Genomic DNA, 19,665 nt, shown 5'->3' with positions numbered 1-19,665 from the left:
AGTGAATTAGCCGAACTAATTACTGTAGTTGAACTTAAAAAAAAACTCAACTTAAAAAATTCAACTATTACACGAAAAAGATGAGCAGCACACCATTGTATCATCACAATATCAATAGCTGCTGCTGCTCAATTTAAATCCTTTGTTTAAACTTTTTATTGTATAAATAGGACAACGAAATCTTGCCCAATATGGAGCAATATATGTAGTTTCATAAGAGAAGAACCCAGGTGATTGGTTATCTGGTATAGGCTAGCTATAGCCTGCGGTATTAGTCGGATGACAAGGAAACGAATGTCTTCCTGAAAGTTATTTAGTGCTTACCCAAAGAAAATAAATGCACCCTGAAGATTAGTGAAAGTTTTCAGGAGCTTTCTGTGACATACATCTCTCTCTCTCTCTCTCTCTCTGTCTCTCTCTCTCTCACACACACACACACACACACACACACTGTTCTTAAGTGAACAGATTTTGAAGGGTGTGTGCTTTGACTGTGAAGGTCATTAAGTAATTCATGCCTTGGTCAGGCGGGGATCGTAACACAAAAAGATGTAGCAACACAGGTCAACATAAGAAAGCTGTTAAGGGACTCGAGACCAGGTGGGAGACATGGTCATATTTAAGGAGGTATCATATTTTAAGAGCTCATGATTCTTTCTATCAGAACACAAAGGGGCCAGACACAGACATACCATTTCAAAATCCTAAGGCGTTGACACAAAGAAAGGTCCCTTGGTGGCGAACTGAATAATAACTTTGCCTAACTCATAAAAAAGGTCTATTTACTTAAAATTTAAACAGGACGTGAAAGCAATGACATTGGGCCGGACTCAGCAAAATTAGCGGTTTCAGCTGAATCCTGTACTGCAGATAAGAGACAGAAAAGCAGTCAGAAATGAAAGAAATGAAAGAATAGGGAGTGCCAAAGCTTTATAGTAGTTACTAAAGCGACAGGGAGAGGCTGGTGTGGACAAATTAAGAAAAGTAAGGAGAAATAAAGAGGAGAGAGGAAAACACAACTGTGAGAAAAATGCACTCCCACAAAAGGTTATGGAAATGTTCTGCTGAGCCAAAAGATCTGAATCTATGCCACTGGAGATGTTAACAACTTCAATTGGCTGTTTGTCACAGACTCAAGTTTCCAGTCATGGACCCTGTACTGCAAGTTCTGCAACGATTTAATATGCCTCTTCCGGGAGCCTATGTTTGAATCTCTGGGGAATGCAAGGTTAAGGTCCTTAATGGTTGGATTTGCCATTTGGAGTTCATCAGGGTCCATATAGGAAGCAGGTCTTTGAAAAAATCAAACAGCTTAATAGATCTCTTTGGTGGGGATGTATCTGTTTTATAGCTTGAGTTCCCACGGTGGAAAGTAAACTATTGTGATACACACACACACACACACACACACACACACACACACACACACACACACACACACACACACACACACACACACACCATTGATAAATACAATGATCACATTACGGTGAACAGAACAACATAAAAACTACACATGTTTACATAGCCATTAAACGTGTTATAGTGATCTCTGGACAGGACAACTCTGTATTCTTTTCCTGACACCAATGACAAGGGTGGCATAATAATGCCAAAGTCTAACTTCCAAGGTTGAATTTATCTCATTTTAACAGCGGGCTTGCCATAAAGGTCCTGGAAATAACCCTAATAAAATTAACAAGCAGGAATTCACAGGGGAGAGGCTCCATTGGCCTTCAGCATCCAAGCAGCAATTACAGTGCAGCCTGTGCACTGCCAAGGTTCAGTTCATTGGTTTATGAGCCCAGAAGAACAGTGCAGTGAACTTGGCTAACGTATCCTTCCAATGGCTTGGGTTTCTGTGTGGGAGTCCAGAGTAATAAGTGCCTGACTGATCTCTCCTTCACTCTTCCTTCATCTCCTCTCATTGCAGGGGCTTGCTCACACCATTGAACCATAAGCGAGGCCCGTTGCAGATCTGTTTTTTGAAACTCTTCACAGGATAAATCATACAGAATACAGAAGGCGACATTGAAATCCAAACGACAGGACAACACCCGAAGCAAGTCTTTCCTGAGATCAGAAAAATAGTTGGAAAATATTAAATTGCACTGAGCAGCTTAATTTCCATGCATCCCACATCAAAGCATAACTTCTTTTTGCCTGGTTTGTTCTGCTTTCAAAAAAGGCTCTGAGCAGAGCTGCTGTCCCTCATCCATATGCACTACTGCTCTGCCACAGCAGTGTGGCCCAGCTGTCTTCCTGCCTTTCTTGGAATGTGCAGAATACAAACATAAATTCCTTTGGAATCATTAACTGCAATGTGTAACTTCTCAGCAAGGAAGCTTTTTCACTTTAAAAAGTGGAAAATGGCAGACCTCCAAAGTGTCACATGCCATCCAGGCACTGGTTCTTGGCGCAGTGATCCAGGCCGTGCCAGTTGCTGCCAGGCACAGGGCATTGCCCTGTTGGCCGCAGAGGAATTGTAATTTGACTGTATTACAGTGCATAAAATGAGTACGGCAATTCTCATGCAAAGGGAAGAGCTGAATGTGTTTCAAAGTGATATCACGTTAGCACGGTGCATTCACAGATTCAGCGTAAACGCCACAGAATTGTGTGGCAGCTGATCATATCCTCACAGGAGGAATTTGGAAGAACCTTCCAGACCTTCTGGTCGAGAAAGAAACCGCACAGGTCGGCCTAACACACATGCTCCCAACAACACTTTTATAAAATAATATATCACTCTAAAATATTTCCCTAGCTGAAGCTGTATTGGTTTTATATTTCCAAACTGGCCGGGATTCTTTGGCTGGCTGCGAAGGGAAAGAGGGGCCTCCGCCTTACCTCCTGCTGGGAGGGCCCACACTGGCCGTGTTCCCCAGGGGTGGGGCGAGCAAAGGCGAATGGAACCTGCGAGTCCCAGTCCCAGAACTCCGGCGGTAGCGGAGGCTAACGCACCACGCCGCTGACCCGCGAGGTGCGGGAGCAAATGGCGTTTGGAGGGATAAACAGCGGGGTCAGAGCGCAGTGGGGTTCCGCAGGGTGATGGGGAAAAAAAAGAAGATATATATTTTAAATGCACGGCGCCGTACCCTAGCGTGTGAACGTCACAAACCCGCTGGCGGTGGCCCACAGGCCGCTGGTTACGTCTGCCAAAAATGCCGCTGCGTGTTATGAAAGTTTTAGCGGCAGCGCTAAACCGTCGCGGCGCTGAGGTTACGAGCCGGGGTGTCGCTCCTGGATCCCGCCGTGCGGCGTTCGCTATTTCTGTGCTGTTTACGAAAAGCCTGCGCCCCCGCTCCGGGTCGTGAATTCCTCCTCTCGTGACTCGCTACCAACCCAATTCGAGCAAAACCGCCCGTGTGTGTGTTCACATCCCCGGCGTGCCTCATCTGCTCTGTTTATGTATCCACAGTCACCACAGCCTGGTCAAAAAACTTTCAGATGTTTAAAATTCTTCTCCGTTTCCAGGAAAAAAGGGCCGAGAGCTGGTTTTTCTAAATGGATCGCTCACACATGGTCTTCTGCATGAGGGTCTGCCCTGAGGAAACAATTAAACGCCACCACACCCCCGTCAGAATGAAATCCACGAGCATTTTCCTGTCTTCAGCGGTCTGTGCAGTTTCACGCGACTTGGATCGGGGCTGACGGGTTTTTGAATATGCAACAACAGCCTAACCTCACATCAAAGCAGTAGGTTCTGTGGTAACTGGGCTACCACTCCCAGTTTTGTTTCCTTATTCGCTTACACACATTCAAATCTGAGGGGAAACCTCAATATATCTGATTAATAAAAATATGAATTATGCTGATTATCCACTGAGCTGATAATCAAAGCACAATTAAACGTTTTAGTTCATTATATATATTGGTTATTGTTTAGTAGTAGGGATAGTAAGATAGTCACCCCAGTGCAGAATTTTCAAATAGCAAATTTAGTTTGAAATGCATTTCCAATCCAACAGTCAATTTAAAACTATAATGAATGTGATGTAGGAAGTTTGTGAATTGGTATTCTCCAGATTTTGGCTCCTGAGGTGGGGTGGTGAGGGGTAGGGGGAGGGACTGGAAGCACACAAAAGAGGGGAAAGAGGAAACTCGGGGCAGGGATTTAAGAAGGCCCCCCCCACCCTTCCCATCAGTCCCGGTGGAGCCCCACGATTTAGGGATTATTTCTGTAAATGCTGGCAGCAGCTTAGTATTCCTGCTATTGATTTCACTCTCTCTCTCTCCTTCCCTCCCTCTCTCTCTCTCTCATTCTCCCCTCTCTGTTTTCAAAAGCAGCCTAAAAAATATTGCTTTGAGTCCACCCCCTCTCCCCCCTGCACAAGGGTTAATTCCTCACTGCTAAACAGGAGAAGCCATGATGGATACACTCCCCACAGTGTCCTAATTCTTACGCCACATTGCCACACCACCATTCCTATTACATGCAAAGTAGGATTCTTTTCAAGGACAATGAAACCAAACAAATACCCAAGCATAATTTTAAATATTATAATGTGAAACAAACAATATAATACTCTCTGAGTGTTTTTTCTTTCCATTGGAGTTTTTTTAAACTCGCTGGTTTTTATAGGGTTCGGGTTCAGTCTTTCCTTGTTTTCCATAAAGCGTCTCTTTAAAAAGCATCATGCAAATAAAATTTACTTCAATTGAATTACATATATGTACAGACAGTGTGATTTAAAAGAGCAAATGGCGAGACTTCACATTTTAAAATGAACTTCCTTCCCGTCTGTGTTGAAATGGCTTGTAACACGCCCTCTTCGCCCTTAAATAAATTCAGAGCTCTTTGTCCTGGGGGAGAAGTGACAGGCTGTGTTTCTTTACAAATGTGCCCCTGCCCCCTGTCCCTATTCTCTCCCACGCTCTCCACCTCTCTTCTCTCTCTCTTTGCCTGTCTTACCACCTTTCTGCTCTCTCGCTCTTCCAGTTTCCCTGCAATCTCTCCTGAATCTCATAAACTTCACCATTTTGCTCTCGCCCCCCAGAGCCTTAACTGTTGGCCAGTCAGCAGTCTGGTACCAGGGAAACATGGGAAAGGCTGCAGTCTCACACAGCTCGTCGCATTCAACAGATTCACAATTCGTCGCATTTCGGCTCCCTGTCACCCGCCCCCCCCCTCCCCCGACATTTGAAGCAGCAGTAATGTGCTTTTATCATATTTAGTTCAGGTTCATGGGGTTTTCCATTAAGTGTGTCTCACGGCACAAGATGTTTCAGTAAACATGAACGATCTGTCATCGCCTTTCTGTGGTTCACGTACGGGGTGCTTCCGACCAATCAGGGCGAAGTAACAAATCACATGGACATAACACATGCAGGTAGCACACTAAAAGAGAAGCACAGCAGTGCTGTCCGACAGCAAAGGGTTCATTAACGGTGTAGGAGGGGGACTTTCTTGGCACGGTTTGGCTGTGTTCGTGCTCACAGAAGGCAAGGTCAAAGTCAATGCCTTCTCTCCACATTACAGCCTTTCTCTACTGCAGAGAGGAGTTGCCTATCAAGATGTGTTGCATTTCCATCAACTGAGTGTGAGTTGACTTTCTTGTGGAAAAGAGGTATTTTATTCCTCCTGTGTAAATCCAGTCCATAATTATCATCTTTTTCCCTTGGAAAGTAGCTCAGACATGCTCAAAAAGTAGCTGAAGTTGATAAATGATTTCATTGATTTGCATATTTATGACATCATCGCGCATATGAACATGTGTTGCATGAAGGAGGGAGATTTTCTGAAAAGATCTGCAGAATAGAACAGAGTATCTTAGTTTGTGTATTATTTCATTTTGTTTATGTTGCTAGATTTGTTGCTAGGCTCTTTTTTTCAAGCAAAGACACTAAAGGGGTTTGAAAAGTGAATAAAACGAGTGACAAAATCGCCAAGTTGGAAGAAGTGTTCCAGGCACCGGTAGGCTCTGTGACACAGTGCGTACACGTAGCGGCTCAACCCGTGATAAGCGCCTTAACGCTGGTGTTTTCACTTTCCTGTGCATTAGCTGTTGAAAGGCAGTTCTCACATCCAAAGAAAGGACATATGGTTGCCATGGCGAAACAGCCCTGCTCCTTCACCACAGCCTCCTCAGATGTGGTGCACAAGGGGGGGAGAGGGGGGGGGGGCAAAGGGGGGAGAGACTCCTCCCCTTGGCCTCCCACAGGTTGGTCGGGAGCGGATGGGAAGGTAACCACAACACAGGGACCATCGGCATCCCGGCTGTGGCCAGTGATAAAATTCTGAAGGCCTCCATACTGAGTTGTGTGCTCCATTTCAAAGCTGTCCTGCCCGCAGTCACCTGCTGATGGCTGGTGCCATTTCTGTTCAGTGGGCTTTTAAATGCTTTCTTCCTCACAGTTTCCTGCCTGGGCTCATTCCCCGTAGCCTTGATGCAGAGACGCCATCAGTTTGTCATTAGCGTTTTGCTGGCCTCGGTCACGCTGGCAGCGGCTCTCTCTCTCGCCGTCTCCGGATGGAAGCGGGAAGGAGCGTGCATTCCCGACGTGTGACACCACCGCCAGTAGTCGAGGCGCGGGGGGGCTCGACCGGCTAATCCTCTTCTGGCCGGAAGATGGCCTCCAACCTGCCACGGCACCGCTTCCTCTTGCTTTGTGTGTGTGTGAGAGTGTGCAAGAATGTGTGTGTGTGCCTGTGTGTGTGTGTGTGTGAGTGTGTGTGCGTGTGTGGTAGAGAGGGGAACAGAGAGCACAGTGAACTCTTCTGCTGCTCACCTCATTGGGAACACCCCCCTCCTCTGGCTGCACTTGTGACTGGGCGCTTTGTAACAGAGCCTGTTGAAGTCTGCAGGACCGGAGGAAGGGCACCCAGGGTCTCCATCCCTGCCGGCTGTTTTAAATGCCTGCTTTTGGACAGATGTACGGGCCACTGTTCTTCCCTCTGTTGCACACAGTACTCTCACATAGCTGGTAACCATTTATAAACTCTCTCCACTTCTTTTTTTCACACACACACACACACGTACGAGCACACACACACATACGCACACGCACACTCACACGCATACACACACACACACGTACACACACTCCAATCCTCTGCTAAAACAACTCATCTGCTTCGCACATTCATCTGCTTGTTAAAAAGAGTCATGAAAGTCTTCTGATGGAATTCTCTTTGGCTTCCTGTTTCCTCTGTTCTCCTCCAATGGGGAGGTTCTGAAACGGAAGGTGTGAGCTCACCAAGTTCTGACCCGAGGCTCAGGGCCCCAGTATGAGCCTGCCAGTGCTCAGACCAACATTCAGCTGCCTCTAGGGCGCAGGGCTGTCGGTTCTGTGTACGCTAGGGAACCTGGAGTGCACAGCAAACTCCAGCTCACTGAACGCCAGCCCAAGGCTTAAACCTGTCTCACCTACCAGAGAAATGGCAGCGTTAGGTCCTGTGCATCAACACTAATGTAATTTCACTCCGGGATACACGGCAAAGGTCAACCCATCAAGTTTTACTCCATACTGTATGGCAACCATATTAAGTCATATTTCATAGGCCAGCATTAACACTTTTAGCAGTGCTACATTACAGTTCCAACATTGCGTCATAATATGACGATTTATCATATTATATAAATTGCACTTCATATAACTGCAACTGCTTGTATTTCTGTTTTCCCCTAATATTGTGCACCATGCAACAAAAATCTAATTGGAAGAAACTTGGAAGAAAAATATTTTTTTTGCACCAAGGCTGTCTTCAGTAATACTTGTGAGAACTGAGAACTCGCCCTGGGGTAATCCAAGTCACCAGGTGTCAAGTCCGTTGAAAAATCACGGAAACAAAAATATGTTTCCTGTAATGATTAAGCCTGCATAAGGTGAGCTATTTCAGCTAAGGAAAATAAACAACTGCTTTATATATAACTGACACGCAGGCGGAAAAGGACGACAGGGCTCCTGGAGCCACGTTCACCTTCAGCAAACGCACGGACAGAGAGCCCTCCTTTCTCTTCCCAGCGTCCTCCAGCTCGTGGGCTGAGGGACAGTGTTGTCACAGCACTCGTCCCTCTGTATACAAAACAAAGACGGGCACAGGAGCAGGAGGGCTGGGGCGGGCCCCCGGGCACCCTTGCTGCTCTGGGACCTGCTGTCCTCTGCAGCTCCCCACTCTGTTTGCAGTGTCAATTCATTGCTGAAGGGGAAAAGGGTATACAAGCACACACACACACACACACACATGCATGCACGTACACACACATACAAGCACACACACACACACACATGCATGCACGTACACACACATACACACATGCACACGCAACACACACATGCAAACAAACACACACCCACACATACAAACAAGCCCATACACATATACATACACGCATGCACGTACAAGCGCACCCACAAATACACACACACACCCACACACACATACAAACAAGCCCATACACATATACATATACACAAATACACAACACAAAACACACGACACACAGTGTTTTCGCGCTCACCACAGACGACACACAGCGCTCCAGCCCTAGTGAAGGTCAGGCTGGAGGAGCCGTGTGCATGCAGGTGCAGGAGCCAGACGGCTGTCCCTCCCGTACTCCCATAACCCAGAACCACCGCGGCTCAGACCTGCCGGCGAAACAGCACCACAGAGTCTTACAGAAAGCCTTTTTTCACCGCCACCCCCATCCCCCTATCCTCCCCACCAACAAAGTGCCGAATATCCAGAATAGGCCTGCGCACCGAATCATTTTACAAGAGCGTCTGAGGCGGCGAGACGCTGGGGTTTCCGTCACACGAGAAGGGCTTTCCTTCAGAGAGGTCGATTACATCAACAGAGATCCCCTTTCACACTTTCACACAGATTAGGCTGATAGGCTGAGAGCAATGGAGGGGCTGAAGTAGACACTTCACTAGTTTTACAGACGGCGCACAGAACTGTGTGGCGTGTGGGCCGGTGTACCTGTTGGACCAGACAGCTCAACCATTTGGGCGGCAGAAGCACGCAACAGCGCTCCGCTCCCACTCCCACATACCAGCCATGTGCAGTTTCCTGAAAAAGACAACATATTTTTAAACCGACATATTTGTTCTCTCCCAGTCTGGATTGCCTGACTGTGCCTGTGGGCTGACTCATTGCTGGGGCAGCCATTACATGCTGGCCGTGCTCCTTACACTTCCCAGCCCCCCCGGCTGAGTCACACGCAGTCACCACACTGGAGGAGTACAGTGTACGTGCAGGGCAAGCTGCCACACATGAGCTGCCCCGACAACCGCCCCATGCAGTGAGACATAGAACGCACTAACCACCTTCCATGCCAGTACGTGAGACCAGACCACCCCTCTCCATGGCCAGTTACACAGTGAGACATAGACCACCACGCCGACTGAGACCAGCCCTCTCCATGGCCAGTTACACAGTGAGACATAGACCACCACGCAGACTGAGACCAGCCCTCTCCATGGCCAGTTACACAGTGAGACATAGACCACCATGTTGCTGAAACCACCTCCAGGCCAGTTCACAGTGAGACATGCCACCTGCAGACTGAGACCCCCTCTCCCTGGCCAGTTACACAGTGAGAGACATGACAACCACCTATGTCGTGGACATGCACCTGCACTGGACTCACCTTCTCTACTTCGAGTTACAGAGTGAGACATAGACTACCATGCGGTCTAAGACCCACCTTATCTAACCCCAGTTACACAGTGAGACATAAACTACCCCTCACATGACTGAGCCCCACCAGCTGTCCGTCACTCCGCCTCTCTGTACAACCCTCCTGTCCCCATTCTGTAAAGTAAACCCAAGGACCTCAGGTACAACACAATCTTCACCAAGTCTTTAACATTCCTGTGGAGGGACAGATTGTACTCTGGATCAACAACAACCACGTAACATGAAAAAGAGATGCACAGCCACACCTCTACCATTTCTGTTGTGATGTAAAAAAAAAAAAAAAGAAAGAAAAACAACAGGAGGCTTTCACAGAGACGGGGCAAGAGCTGTGTTTGTGATGTTTACCGGAGGCCCATATTCATCCTCGCAACAACCCCCCCCCCCAACCACTCCATGTCCTATTGTACCTCATGGTAATAAAGCTGATTGGTCACGACTCAGACGAGAGCGGCCCACACAAAGGCACACTCCAGCACTATTTCTGTCTCTGCCATTCGCTGGGATCATTAGGACTCTGAATAAGATCCAGGGCCACCGACGGCCCTCACAAAAACACTCGCCTCTCATTACTGAGAGAACATAGAGCATTTTCAGCCCCATTATATTTTAACTGCATTAAAATAGCCACTCCTCAAATTAGTGCAAAAAAAAAAATAAAGATAAAATAAATGATAAGGAAACAACCCGTATATGAGAAGGCAATGGTTTGTAACAGCATCACACAGAATCTGGAGAACCAACACGCAGAATGTTAAGTTGAGGACACAGGCAACTTGAAAACGGCTCGAGGGGAATTCTCCCAGCATGCATCAGTGAAAGCTGTCACAGGAAAGCAAGAGGACGACAGGACCAAATGCATTAGCCTTCCATCACGCAGTGATGGCCTATCAGACTCAGTACATTCCCCTCACAGCAGCATTAATCAGGGAAGGATGGTATGCAGCCTATGTGCTGTCATATCTCATAATTCAGAGAGTCAGGGAACACTGTCATTGTAAAAAAAAAAAAAATCTTTGATATACGGTGTTACCATAAGACTTGAGTCATGTCCTACATCAGGGGTAGCTCTGAATAACTCACTGGTTATTAATGTGAGAAACAGGCAGAGATGTTCTTGGCATGGCACCTGTACTGTTGCACCTGCATGCAATAATTTGCACTTTAAACTCACGGACTCCGCGTTGACGAGATCCCGCTCATGCAGGGTACATTTGTCAGCAATTCAACTTCATCTCTCATGATTTTTCAGTTGAGCACGCATACCTACTTTTCCAGGACAAGGAGGACATCAACATCACTCAGCCAAAAATACAAAAAAAAGGCGTATTTGTCTGGTTTACACATTTCTACCAATATCAACTTACATGCATGGTACACAAAATCAATTTAGACAGCTGGATGTTTTATATGAAGCAAATGAGGTAAAGCATCTTGCTCGAGGGCGCAACAGCTGTGCCCCACCAGGGAACTGAAACTCCAGCTCAAAGGTGCAAGCTCAGGTTCCTAACCATTATGCTGCACTCCCACCCATTACAATGACAATAGCTATCCTAGCATGCCCTGAGTAAGAGTAGGAATGGCTATACTAAGAATAAATTGTAAACACTACAATTTTATGAGCAGCTACAATACATAGCTTTATGTACCCCAACAATAAGTAGGTTAGGCTACTTTTATAGCTCTGAAGTTACTGATGTTGTCAGAATCACGGTCCACTTATTGCACGATTGTCAGGTGGATTATAAAAACCTGTGGTGAATTATATCTGTGCAAATAAAGCATTGGATGCCTTCTCCACTATTAACTCCTTATGGGCTGCTCAGAGCCTCCTCAGGTTGAGGCACTCTTCTTGAGTGTGGTGGGGCTTCATGCACAGTTGCCAAGTCCTCTCGATTTGCCAGGAGCCCCCTGCAACCGCTTTCAGAGACCTGAGGTTGATGAACTGTGCACCGTCATAAATCTCCTGGAATCTGGCCAGGAGAAGTTGGCACCCCTAGCTCCAAGGTCTGGTATCTCGTCTAAACCATACCAGTCGGTGAGAATTTGGGGTAATATTAAAATAAATAAGTACTTATGCACATCCTGTAGCACCTCTAGGATTTTAAACCAGTGATCCTAGACTGGAACAATGAGGCTGGTTCTCAGACTGATTTAACAGTACGTAACCATAGGGAAATAACAACAGCATAAATAAAATGTCTGAGATTGGTGATGTGATCACTGCAAAAACCAAAAAAATAAGCTAATCTCAATAGTAGCCTATATGGCATTTACATTTTTTTAAAATAATGCATCAATAAATAAAATTCTTGAAAACCCCCTTTGACTTCACTGAAAAAAAAAATTGTTTTCACTAATATGCAAATTTGCATTCCCCCTTAAACAGGAGGATACCACAGGTGAATATTCTTTTTACTTGAAAGAAAAAATAAGCTTTTAAGACTAATTACAAGACTAAAACACTTGTTAGCACAAACTTTTTGCAGTGAATAAGCATGTTATAGTCTGCTAAGCCACTGTGATCCCAGCCTCCTAAAATTAGAAAAACAGTGTGATTAGTGATCTCCACTGGGGACCTGGCTCCCGTATAGTGAGCGAATGACACAAGCATGCCATTAAATAGCTACAGATCTAAATGTGGAGCCCCGATTTCCAGCAGTAACGGGACAGAACATAGGGCCTCTTACTGGAAGCTTCACAGAGACAGTGCCCCTTTCTTACACAAGCTCTGGACCTCAGGCACCAAACAAAGGTTCCGTTTTTTCAGTACATAAGAAACTATGAACGGTGCAAAAATGCCAGCTGTAATGACAACAAAAACATGCAAGTTCAGTGCATAAGTATTATACATTTCCCTTATTCCTCTGGGGATTGGCTGACGTCACAATGACAAACAAGTCCATACTGCAATGTACTATTTTCAGCTCTGACTTCAATCTGCACTGCTTTCATGGGGTTAACAGGCTCGGCGCTGGCGCTGTCCTATTCCTTGTGTCCTCCATGAAGTGAACTGGCAACCCCAGGGGAGGAACAGTGCTGGTGGGGATGAACATAACTACAGAATTGGACACAGGGAAAAAAAAAAACAAAGGCCTCACACAGCTCCTTATAGCAAGGAAGCAGCCGTGCGAAGGGTCAGAGCATATTAGACCCTTTTAAAAATGAGGGGACTACTTGATAAAAAAAAAAATTTTAAACGTTCTGCTGCTGTTTTGTCAGGTGGTGAGCAGAAGGGCTGCCAGAGTTCCGTCAGGCCTTGGAAGGGACAGCGGCACAGGTTTTTATTTTTGGCAGAGGGTGTAAATGGAGGTGCCTTATAATGAGGGACTGCCAGGAATAGTCTCAGTCCATAGTGATGAAGCCCCATTAATGACCTCAAAAGAGATGATACCGTGATTCTTACACCCCTACAATTGCTCTCAAATCCCTATGAAGTGTGATGAAATGCTGGTTACTGTTGTCATGCAGGAAAATCTCTCAGGTTCCCCTTTGCACAGTGGGCCCCCGGCCCCCTGTCTCTGCCTCAGAGGAGATTATATCTCTTCTTTCACTCCACAAATACACCCTTACCGCAAGCACGGTAAAACGCCTTTCCTTTACAGCTAGTATCGGGAGGGAACAGCCATGCTGTTAAATATTGTTCCAAATGCGGTTCTCTTTCCTTCCTTCCCCCTTTTTCGCTTCCTATCATAAGTTTGTTACTTCCCCATCATCCATGGTAACTAAGAAACAACGCACCGTTGGCAACACAAAAGAAGACCATTCCAGATTGTCTCAAAAATGTTCCGGTGTTGGATCAGGCTACTGTCAAATACTGACCACAGAACAATTTTATCAGATAATGTTACTGACTTGGCCTCTAAAAATATGTGTGTGCGTGTGTATAGGTGCACATGTGTCTGTGTGTTTCAACACCACATAACAGTAGCTTTACTACAGAAAATGAAATCTGAGAATTTGTGGCATCACTGAGAGAACTATCCACAGACCAGATCAATTAAATATAAAAGATAATTTAGAAATGAAATGAGGGTTGTGGATATCATTTTCTTTTAATACGTAGTCATACAGTGATAATCTGCAAATTGTGTAGTCCATGGGTGTCATGTCTTTTTGACAACTTTCCGTTTGCAATTTAAGTAAAGGTTCTACAAAGTCAGATATTGGAAATGATTAACATTTGCATTATGCCATCAGAAAGATTTGTTCTAGGGTTCCATGTCTTTTAGTTGATCTATTTTGACAATTTAGCCTTCATACTGGATTTTATATCACAGTCAGAAAGGAAAACGCTGAACAGGAGTTCACAAACAAAAAGAATTGCGTTGTAAACTGTGAACAGGAGAAAGAAAAATGCACAGTGACATGTAGGCTAAGTATAGCAAATACACTTAATGTATTATATAGCAGTGTCATATCCTGCTAAGGACTGTCTGAAGTCTTCGAAAATCTCCAAGCACATTAAATCATAACCAGTAAATTAAAAAATAACTTTAAAAAAGTAATCAGATCACAAAGCCATTGTAATTAAAAACGTCTTTACAGCATACCACCACCTTCTGGTTGAAGCAAAAACAAAATCGAACTACAGTCTGGGACGTTCATTTATTGAGGAACTGCGTTTACTTTTTCTATCGAGAATTCGTAGAAAGAAAACTCCACAGATCTCCATCTTTCTAGGCTCTACATCTGCGGTTATCTCTCCGGGATTCATTTACATTCGCCAAACACGTATTACTATATGATTACTTGTTGTTGTTATAGAAATGCAGTTTTTGTATTAACACTGTTAATAATTTGGCAATAATATTAAAATATGATTAAATAAATGCAAATTCGCGAAATGGCGACTCCTTACCGTCGTTTGAGTAACTAATGCGCATGCACAAAGAGCCTCATGGCTGCTTTAAAGCGTAAACATAGCTTTTTTATTAGACGTTAGAATGCTAGTTTGCTACTAATGTTCTAAGCATGTCTAATGTAAATTCGAACGTTCTAAACATACTTTTCGCACTAAAAACGAGAGATTCTTTCTTAACTTTTGCTGCCTCTACCAAGATGGCAGTAAACGTCCACGGGCGCAAGTTTTCTACGTTCAGTATCCCCATCATGCCTTGCGCTGTTGACAGCCTGAGCGGGAAGTTAGAAAGACAGATGTGCTGGGGTCCAGTTGTTAACTTAGCTCCTCATTTGTACTGCATGGTAATGCATTTTCTGCTTTTCTCTATCTGGTTATCAAATTCTCACATACTTTCGCGTTATATAGATAAACGATATAATATGACATAAACATACTATGTTTCGCTGCATCTGAGAGATGAGTCAGGAGCGTAGGCTAACTTAGCCTAGATCTAGATATTATTCGGCGATTATCTGGACAAGCTACCCGAATTTGCATCGCCAACATATTAGCTAGTTAGAATATGTAGCTAAATGGGAAACTATCATTCAGACAAGTATATTTTAGAAACTAGATATTCCAATTTCTCACAAAACCTGTTTGACTTCAGCCATCTGAAATTTTATCCGGAACGCCCAGGAGTGAGCGAAAATGCACAATGAGACCGGTCAGCATAGTGACAGCAAGGACGACGGAGCCTCCACCACCATGTCCTTCGGAAAGGTCTGTGGATAGCATTGGCTTTACCACACAAAGCTCTGTATTTTGTCCCACTCCCACCTTTCCCTTTCCAAGCAAACTAAAATGTTTTTTTTTATTGAAACGGGCAATTTGTTAACTTACTTGATTTGGGAAAAAGCTGCTTTATGCATAAATGTACTCTTTTAAAAGGCACCGTTAAAAAACTAAGAATGGTAGACAGTAAAGACGATGCACTAGTAATGCAGTTAACCTGTTGTCATTAACAGTACAAGTACACCGCCGATGAGTACCAGGCGGTCCAGAATGCACTGCGACGGAACCTTGGACCAGAATACATCAGCACCAGAATTGCAGGAGGTGGTCAAAAGGTTAGTTGTTATCTTTCACTGCTAATTCCCGTTCTACTTCATACATGTACTACTATATGTCCTGTAAGCAACATGTGGATTTGTGCTACATTTTTCTGGTTAAGGTCTGCTACATTGAGGGACACAGGGTGATCAGCCTGGCGAATGAAATGTTCGGGTACAATGGCTGGTCACACTCCATCTCCCAGCAGAACGTTGGTGAGCAGCAGAGTACATAATTTACGTCTAGGCCTTTATTGGCCAAACAGAATGTGATGTCATTTGCTGTTCAACCTTGCAGATTTTGTGGATCTCGTCAATGGCAAATTCTATGTTGGAGTCAGTGCATTTGTCAAGGTCCAGCTGAAGGTAAGCACATTGATTGGCAGAAGTGCAGAAATCATTAATTGGGTTTAGTAAATGTTCTTGTTAAGTGTGTATGGTGGTAAACTGTACATTTAGTAAATTTGGCATGTACAGTAAAATAGAATCTTAGGCTGTGTGAAAATGAAATGTCGCCATCTCCAAGTAACTACATTTCACTAATGATGGTAGTATGATAAAACATTTGAAATTTAAGCTCATAACTTAAATATTTTTCACTAGCCTAGTTGTGCAATTCCTTTGATCTGTAAGCCTATGTTTTTACTCTGAAGGCTGAAATAAGAGTGCAATCCATCCAGTGGATTGTTCTCTCATTAAATGTCAAGTATGAATTCTTTTATTGTATGTCCACATATGTGCTTGCTTTTTCAGAAATGAGTTTGGGTGTCTTCTCTTGTTGCAGGATGGCTCATACCATGAGGATGTGGGCTACGGTGTTAGTGAGGGGCTCAAGTCCAAAGCCTTGGCACTTGAGAAGGCGAGGAAAGAGGCTGTTACTGATGGTTTGAAGCGAGCCCTCAAGTAAGACAAATAACCATGCTGTACCACATACAGGTGTGGATCAGGGAGAGCTTGAGGCCTGACTGGAATCATGTTTCATAAACAGAACTGTCCCAAGGGCTATTATTCCTACTTTACATCACCTGAATTCAAATATGTACATTTCAGAGAAGTGTCAGCTTCACAATACCCCAAAAGTACACCAGTCACTTCATTGTCTTTGATAGAAAAGCTATTCTTAACCAGACTTGAGGTCAGTTGCACTTAACTATCAACTATGATTTTTTTGAAACTTCAAGCACTTGTTACTGTTGCTACACTTGCACCTTATTGAACCTGTGTTTTGTAGTTGTCCATCTTTGCTGTGACTGCTTCACGATTTCAGTCAATATTTTCCATGACAAACACCCAGACTATTAATCCTTTAAAAAACACAAAAAAAACAAACCATTGCACTTTTTGCCAATTGAATATTGTGCAGAAATTCTGTGGTATTACTGTACCCATAGCAATGATGTGATCTTCTCCAAGGTGTTTTGGAAATTCTCTGGGGAACTGTATCCTGAACAAGGAGTACCTCATGGCCATCAACAAGGTTCCCAAACAGGTCAGGATTCCCAGGAAATATATTTAATTAAATTTTGGATAAAAGGAGAAAAAGGGTAATGGATGTGTAACATTTTTAAAATTTCAACGACATGGAAAAGAAACTGTTGAGCATATGTTATGTTAGTAAGCTTGACATTGTGGTGCTGTTATGATTTAGCCCCAGCCACCCCTGGACCCTGCCCAGACAAAGCGCTCAGAGGGTGAGCCTCTAGTGGAGAAGGCGAGGTACTGCAGTCTGCAGCAGGGGGACAGGTGTGGGAGTGGGGCCAGCAACAGCTTAGGAACGTCGGTTAGGGGCCCTGTGGAGCAGCCCAAAGCCGAGCCGGGGCTCCAGGAGAACGGGGGAGCCAGGAACCCGCCGCCACAAACCCCTGCCCTGCAGGACAGCGAGAACAGGCGCATCAGCACCTCCAGGTACCCCAGCAGCACAGTGAACCCACTTAGGCCCCCAGTGCAGCTTCTAGAGCACACATTCTGCTACTCCATTCTTGGCTGAAACCTTGTTTTTTTTTTTCCAAAGCGCCACCCAGTTCCCTTGTTTATGTGACAGACCACCAGCCTATCATTTCTCTCTCTCCATGTGCCTGGGTAGAGAGTCAGCAGCAGACGTGGGGGACACCTCTGGCTTCTCAGACACGCTCACAGACCCCAGACAGCAGAGGAAACTTAAGCAGCAGCAGCAGCAGCAAAAGTTTCGGCAAGAGATGGAGGCCAAGAAGATGCAGAGCGGGCAGCTGCAGCCCAAGGCAGAAAATACAGCGCCACCAAGGGGAGAGGAGGCACCAAGCAACCTCCAGGGTAAAGAGGAGCCGACGGGTAGTGATACGGAGACTGGCTTGGTGTTATTTGCCAACAGTAGACTGTATCTACTGGCTGTCAGTCTGTATACATGCAGTGTTCTTTTGTTTGTGGAGTGTCAGGGCATGAAGGCATTACTGTGTGGTTGTCGGGGTGACAGGCTCAGGTGCTTCTATGTCTGTCTCAGGGCGGTCAGGCTCCTCGGGCCAGGGTGATTGGCAGGTCGACCACAGCACGCCCGCCGGACGCCGAGCGACCGCGACCGCGGAGGACGAGTTCCTGGCAGGTACAGAACCACGCCCATCGCCACATCCGCCGTTACACGCGGTTCCTGATCCTAGCATCCCACCCCCCCTCTTTCCAGAAGACTCACAACTGTGGGATTTGAACCTGGAAGACATCGACGTCCTGGAGGCTCAGGCAGGGGGCGCCAGGGGCGCGCACCCATCCACACAGGGCAACGGGCACCACCAGATGACCACCCGCAGCAGGACCCCACAGAGAGTCCAGTCACTGAGACCTCCCGTCAGACCCCAGCCCCCGAACAGCTACCAGCCCCCACACTCCACTGCCCACTCCACTGCCCAGGCAGACCATACCGCCCACAATGGTAACAATGTACCAATTCTTAAACAATTTACAATTCTCAAATCTCTCTGACCACGTAATACGATAAAGCCACTGTACATACTAATCACTCTTTACAGTGGTGCAGGGGTGACCAGCTGTGGTCCTGGAGAATCTGTGGAGTATTGCCATTTCGGTCTGTTCTACAGAACACTGCTCTTGGAGCAAATAAAGCGGTTGATTTAACCGTTTCCTCAGCTGGTTCAAGTCTCTCACCTGGCTCCCGATTTTAAGGTGGGAACAAAGACCAGCACACCTGTGGCTCTCCAGGCTCACGGTTGGCCGCAGTCAGTCTGGGAACATTCTGTACTGCTAATATCCTGCTTGTTTAAATAGGCCCCATTTCTCCTTCAATGCAGGAGCTTCCGTCAGCCCGTACAGACAAGGACAGCACGTGAAGAAACGAAAGCTGGACCCCAGATGACTGCATACTAGAGACATTTAAGACTGTTCCTACAAGTTACACATGTAAATATGTTATATAGATAATTTTAAATGATATTTTATTGAGTTGTTGTGTTAATAAATAAGAGAAAAAGGATTGGATTGGCTTTTTTTTGTAAAATCAAGAAGGGAAGTTATCTTAGAATTTTTTAACATGAGAGAAATCAACATTATTGTTTACTGGACTAAAATGAAAGTTCACGTGTATAAAACCAGTACAGTACATACTGGTTTAGGGACTCTCGTTACACCCTGTACTTGTACTGGGCATGCCCAGACAAGCCGTCTGTAGTGAGCAGTGAGCTGAATGCAGGAGACGTGATTCAGCAGGGCCTCTAGAGGCAGACCACAGCACACAAGACAATAAGGACCTGCTGAACGAAGCCAGACATGGAAAACTACTAACCAGGATGTTGCTCTGCTAAGATCTGACACACTTGTCTCATATGTTCGGTAACCTGGACCAAGCCTGTGTGTTATAACACACACAGCTAGTCACTTCCCCAGTAACCAGTTCAGGTTTCCTTCTGTTCTGAGCCTTTTATATTTCACACTGAAATGAAATGACAGCTCTTGTACCTTCTGCTTATTCCCCCTTTTCTCTCCAATTTATAAATACCCCGTCATGTAGATCAGTGCTCTGCTGCAACCACCAATGTCAGCTGTCGCTTCTTAGCACACTAATTCAGGCTCACAGACGGGAGTCT

General features: G+C 45.3%; 1 protein-coding gene across 5 annotated transcripts; it reads left to right on the top strand.

Moving 5' to 3' along the window:
- The first annotated feature begins 14,706 nt into the window (after positions 1 to 14,706).
- Positions 14,707 to 19,086, top strand: rad52 (RAD52 homolog, DNA repair protein). 5 transcript variants are annotated; one of them, XR_010331225.1, is made up of 13 exons: positions 14,707 to 14,848; positions 15,157 to 15,269; positions 15,515 to 15,616; positions 15,721 to 15,814; positions 15,897 to 15,964; positions 16,383 to 16,501; positions 17,012 to 17,087; positions 17,247 to 17,503; positions 17,682 to 17,887; positions 18,075 to 18,173; positions 18,252 to 18,497; positions 18,595 to 18,748; positions 18,874 to 19,086. XR_010331225.1 is itself a non-coding variant. In XM_064343400.1 (12 exons), exons 2-12 carry the CDS (start codon positions 15,198 to 15,200, stop codon positions 18,936 to 18,938), a joined length of 1,401 nt encoding a protein of 466 aa, XP_064199470.1. In that variant the 5' UTR covers positions 14,707 to 14,848; positions 15,157 to 15,197; the 3' UTR covers positions 18,939 to 19,086. The 5 variants fall into 5 exon arrangements, 4 of the variants coding, with proteins under 4 accessions (XP_064199470.1, XP_064199467.1, XP_064199469.1 ...); XM_064343400.1 differs by lacking the exon at positions 18,595 to 18,748 and having other exon boundaries at positions 18,255 to 18,497; XM_064343397.1 differs by lacking the exon at positions 18,595 to 18,748.
- The last annotated feature ends 579 nt before the right edge of the window (positions 19,087 to 19,665 follow it).

Source organism: Anguilla rostrata, chromosome 7 (genome assembly GCF_018555375.3).
Source record: "Anguilla rostrata isolate EN2019 chromosome 7, ASM1855537v3, whole genome shotgun sequence".
Taxonomy (NCBI): Eukaryota; Metazoa; Chordata; class Actinopteri; order Anguilliformes; family Anguillidae; genus Anguilla; species Anguilla rostrata.
The sequence above is the reverse complement of the archived record's forward strand: the minus strand, read 5'-3'. Positions and strand labels throughout refer to the sequence as shown.

Bases quoted from the DNA above. Each gene is read 5' to 3' on its own strand.
- rad52 (XM_064343397.1), top strand. From the start codon at position 15,198: ATGCACAATGAGACCGGTCAGCATAGTGACAGCAAGGACGACGGAGCC. The intron at 15,815-15,896 runs GTGAGCAGCAGA...TCAACCTTGCAG, and splicing joins CATCTCCCAGCAGAACGTTG to ATTTTGTGGATCTCGTCAAT. The intron at 17,088-17,246 runs GTCAGGATTCCC...GTTATGATTTAG, and splicing joins TCAACAAGGTTCCCAAACAG to CCCCAGCCACCCCTGGACCC.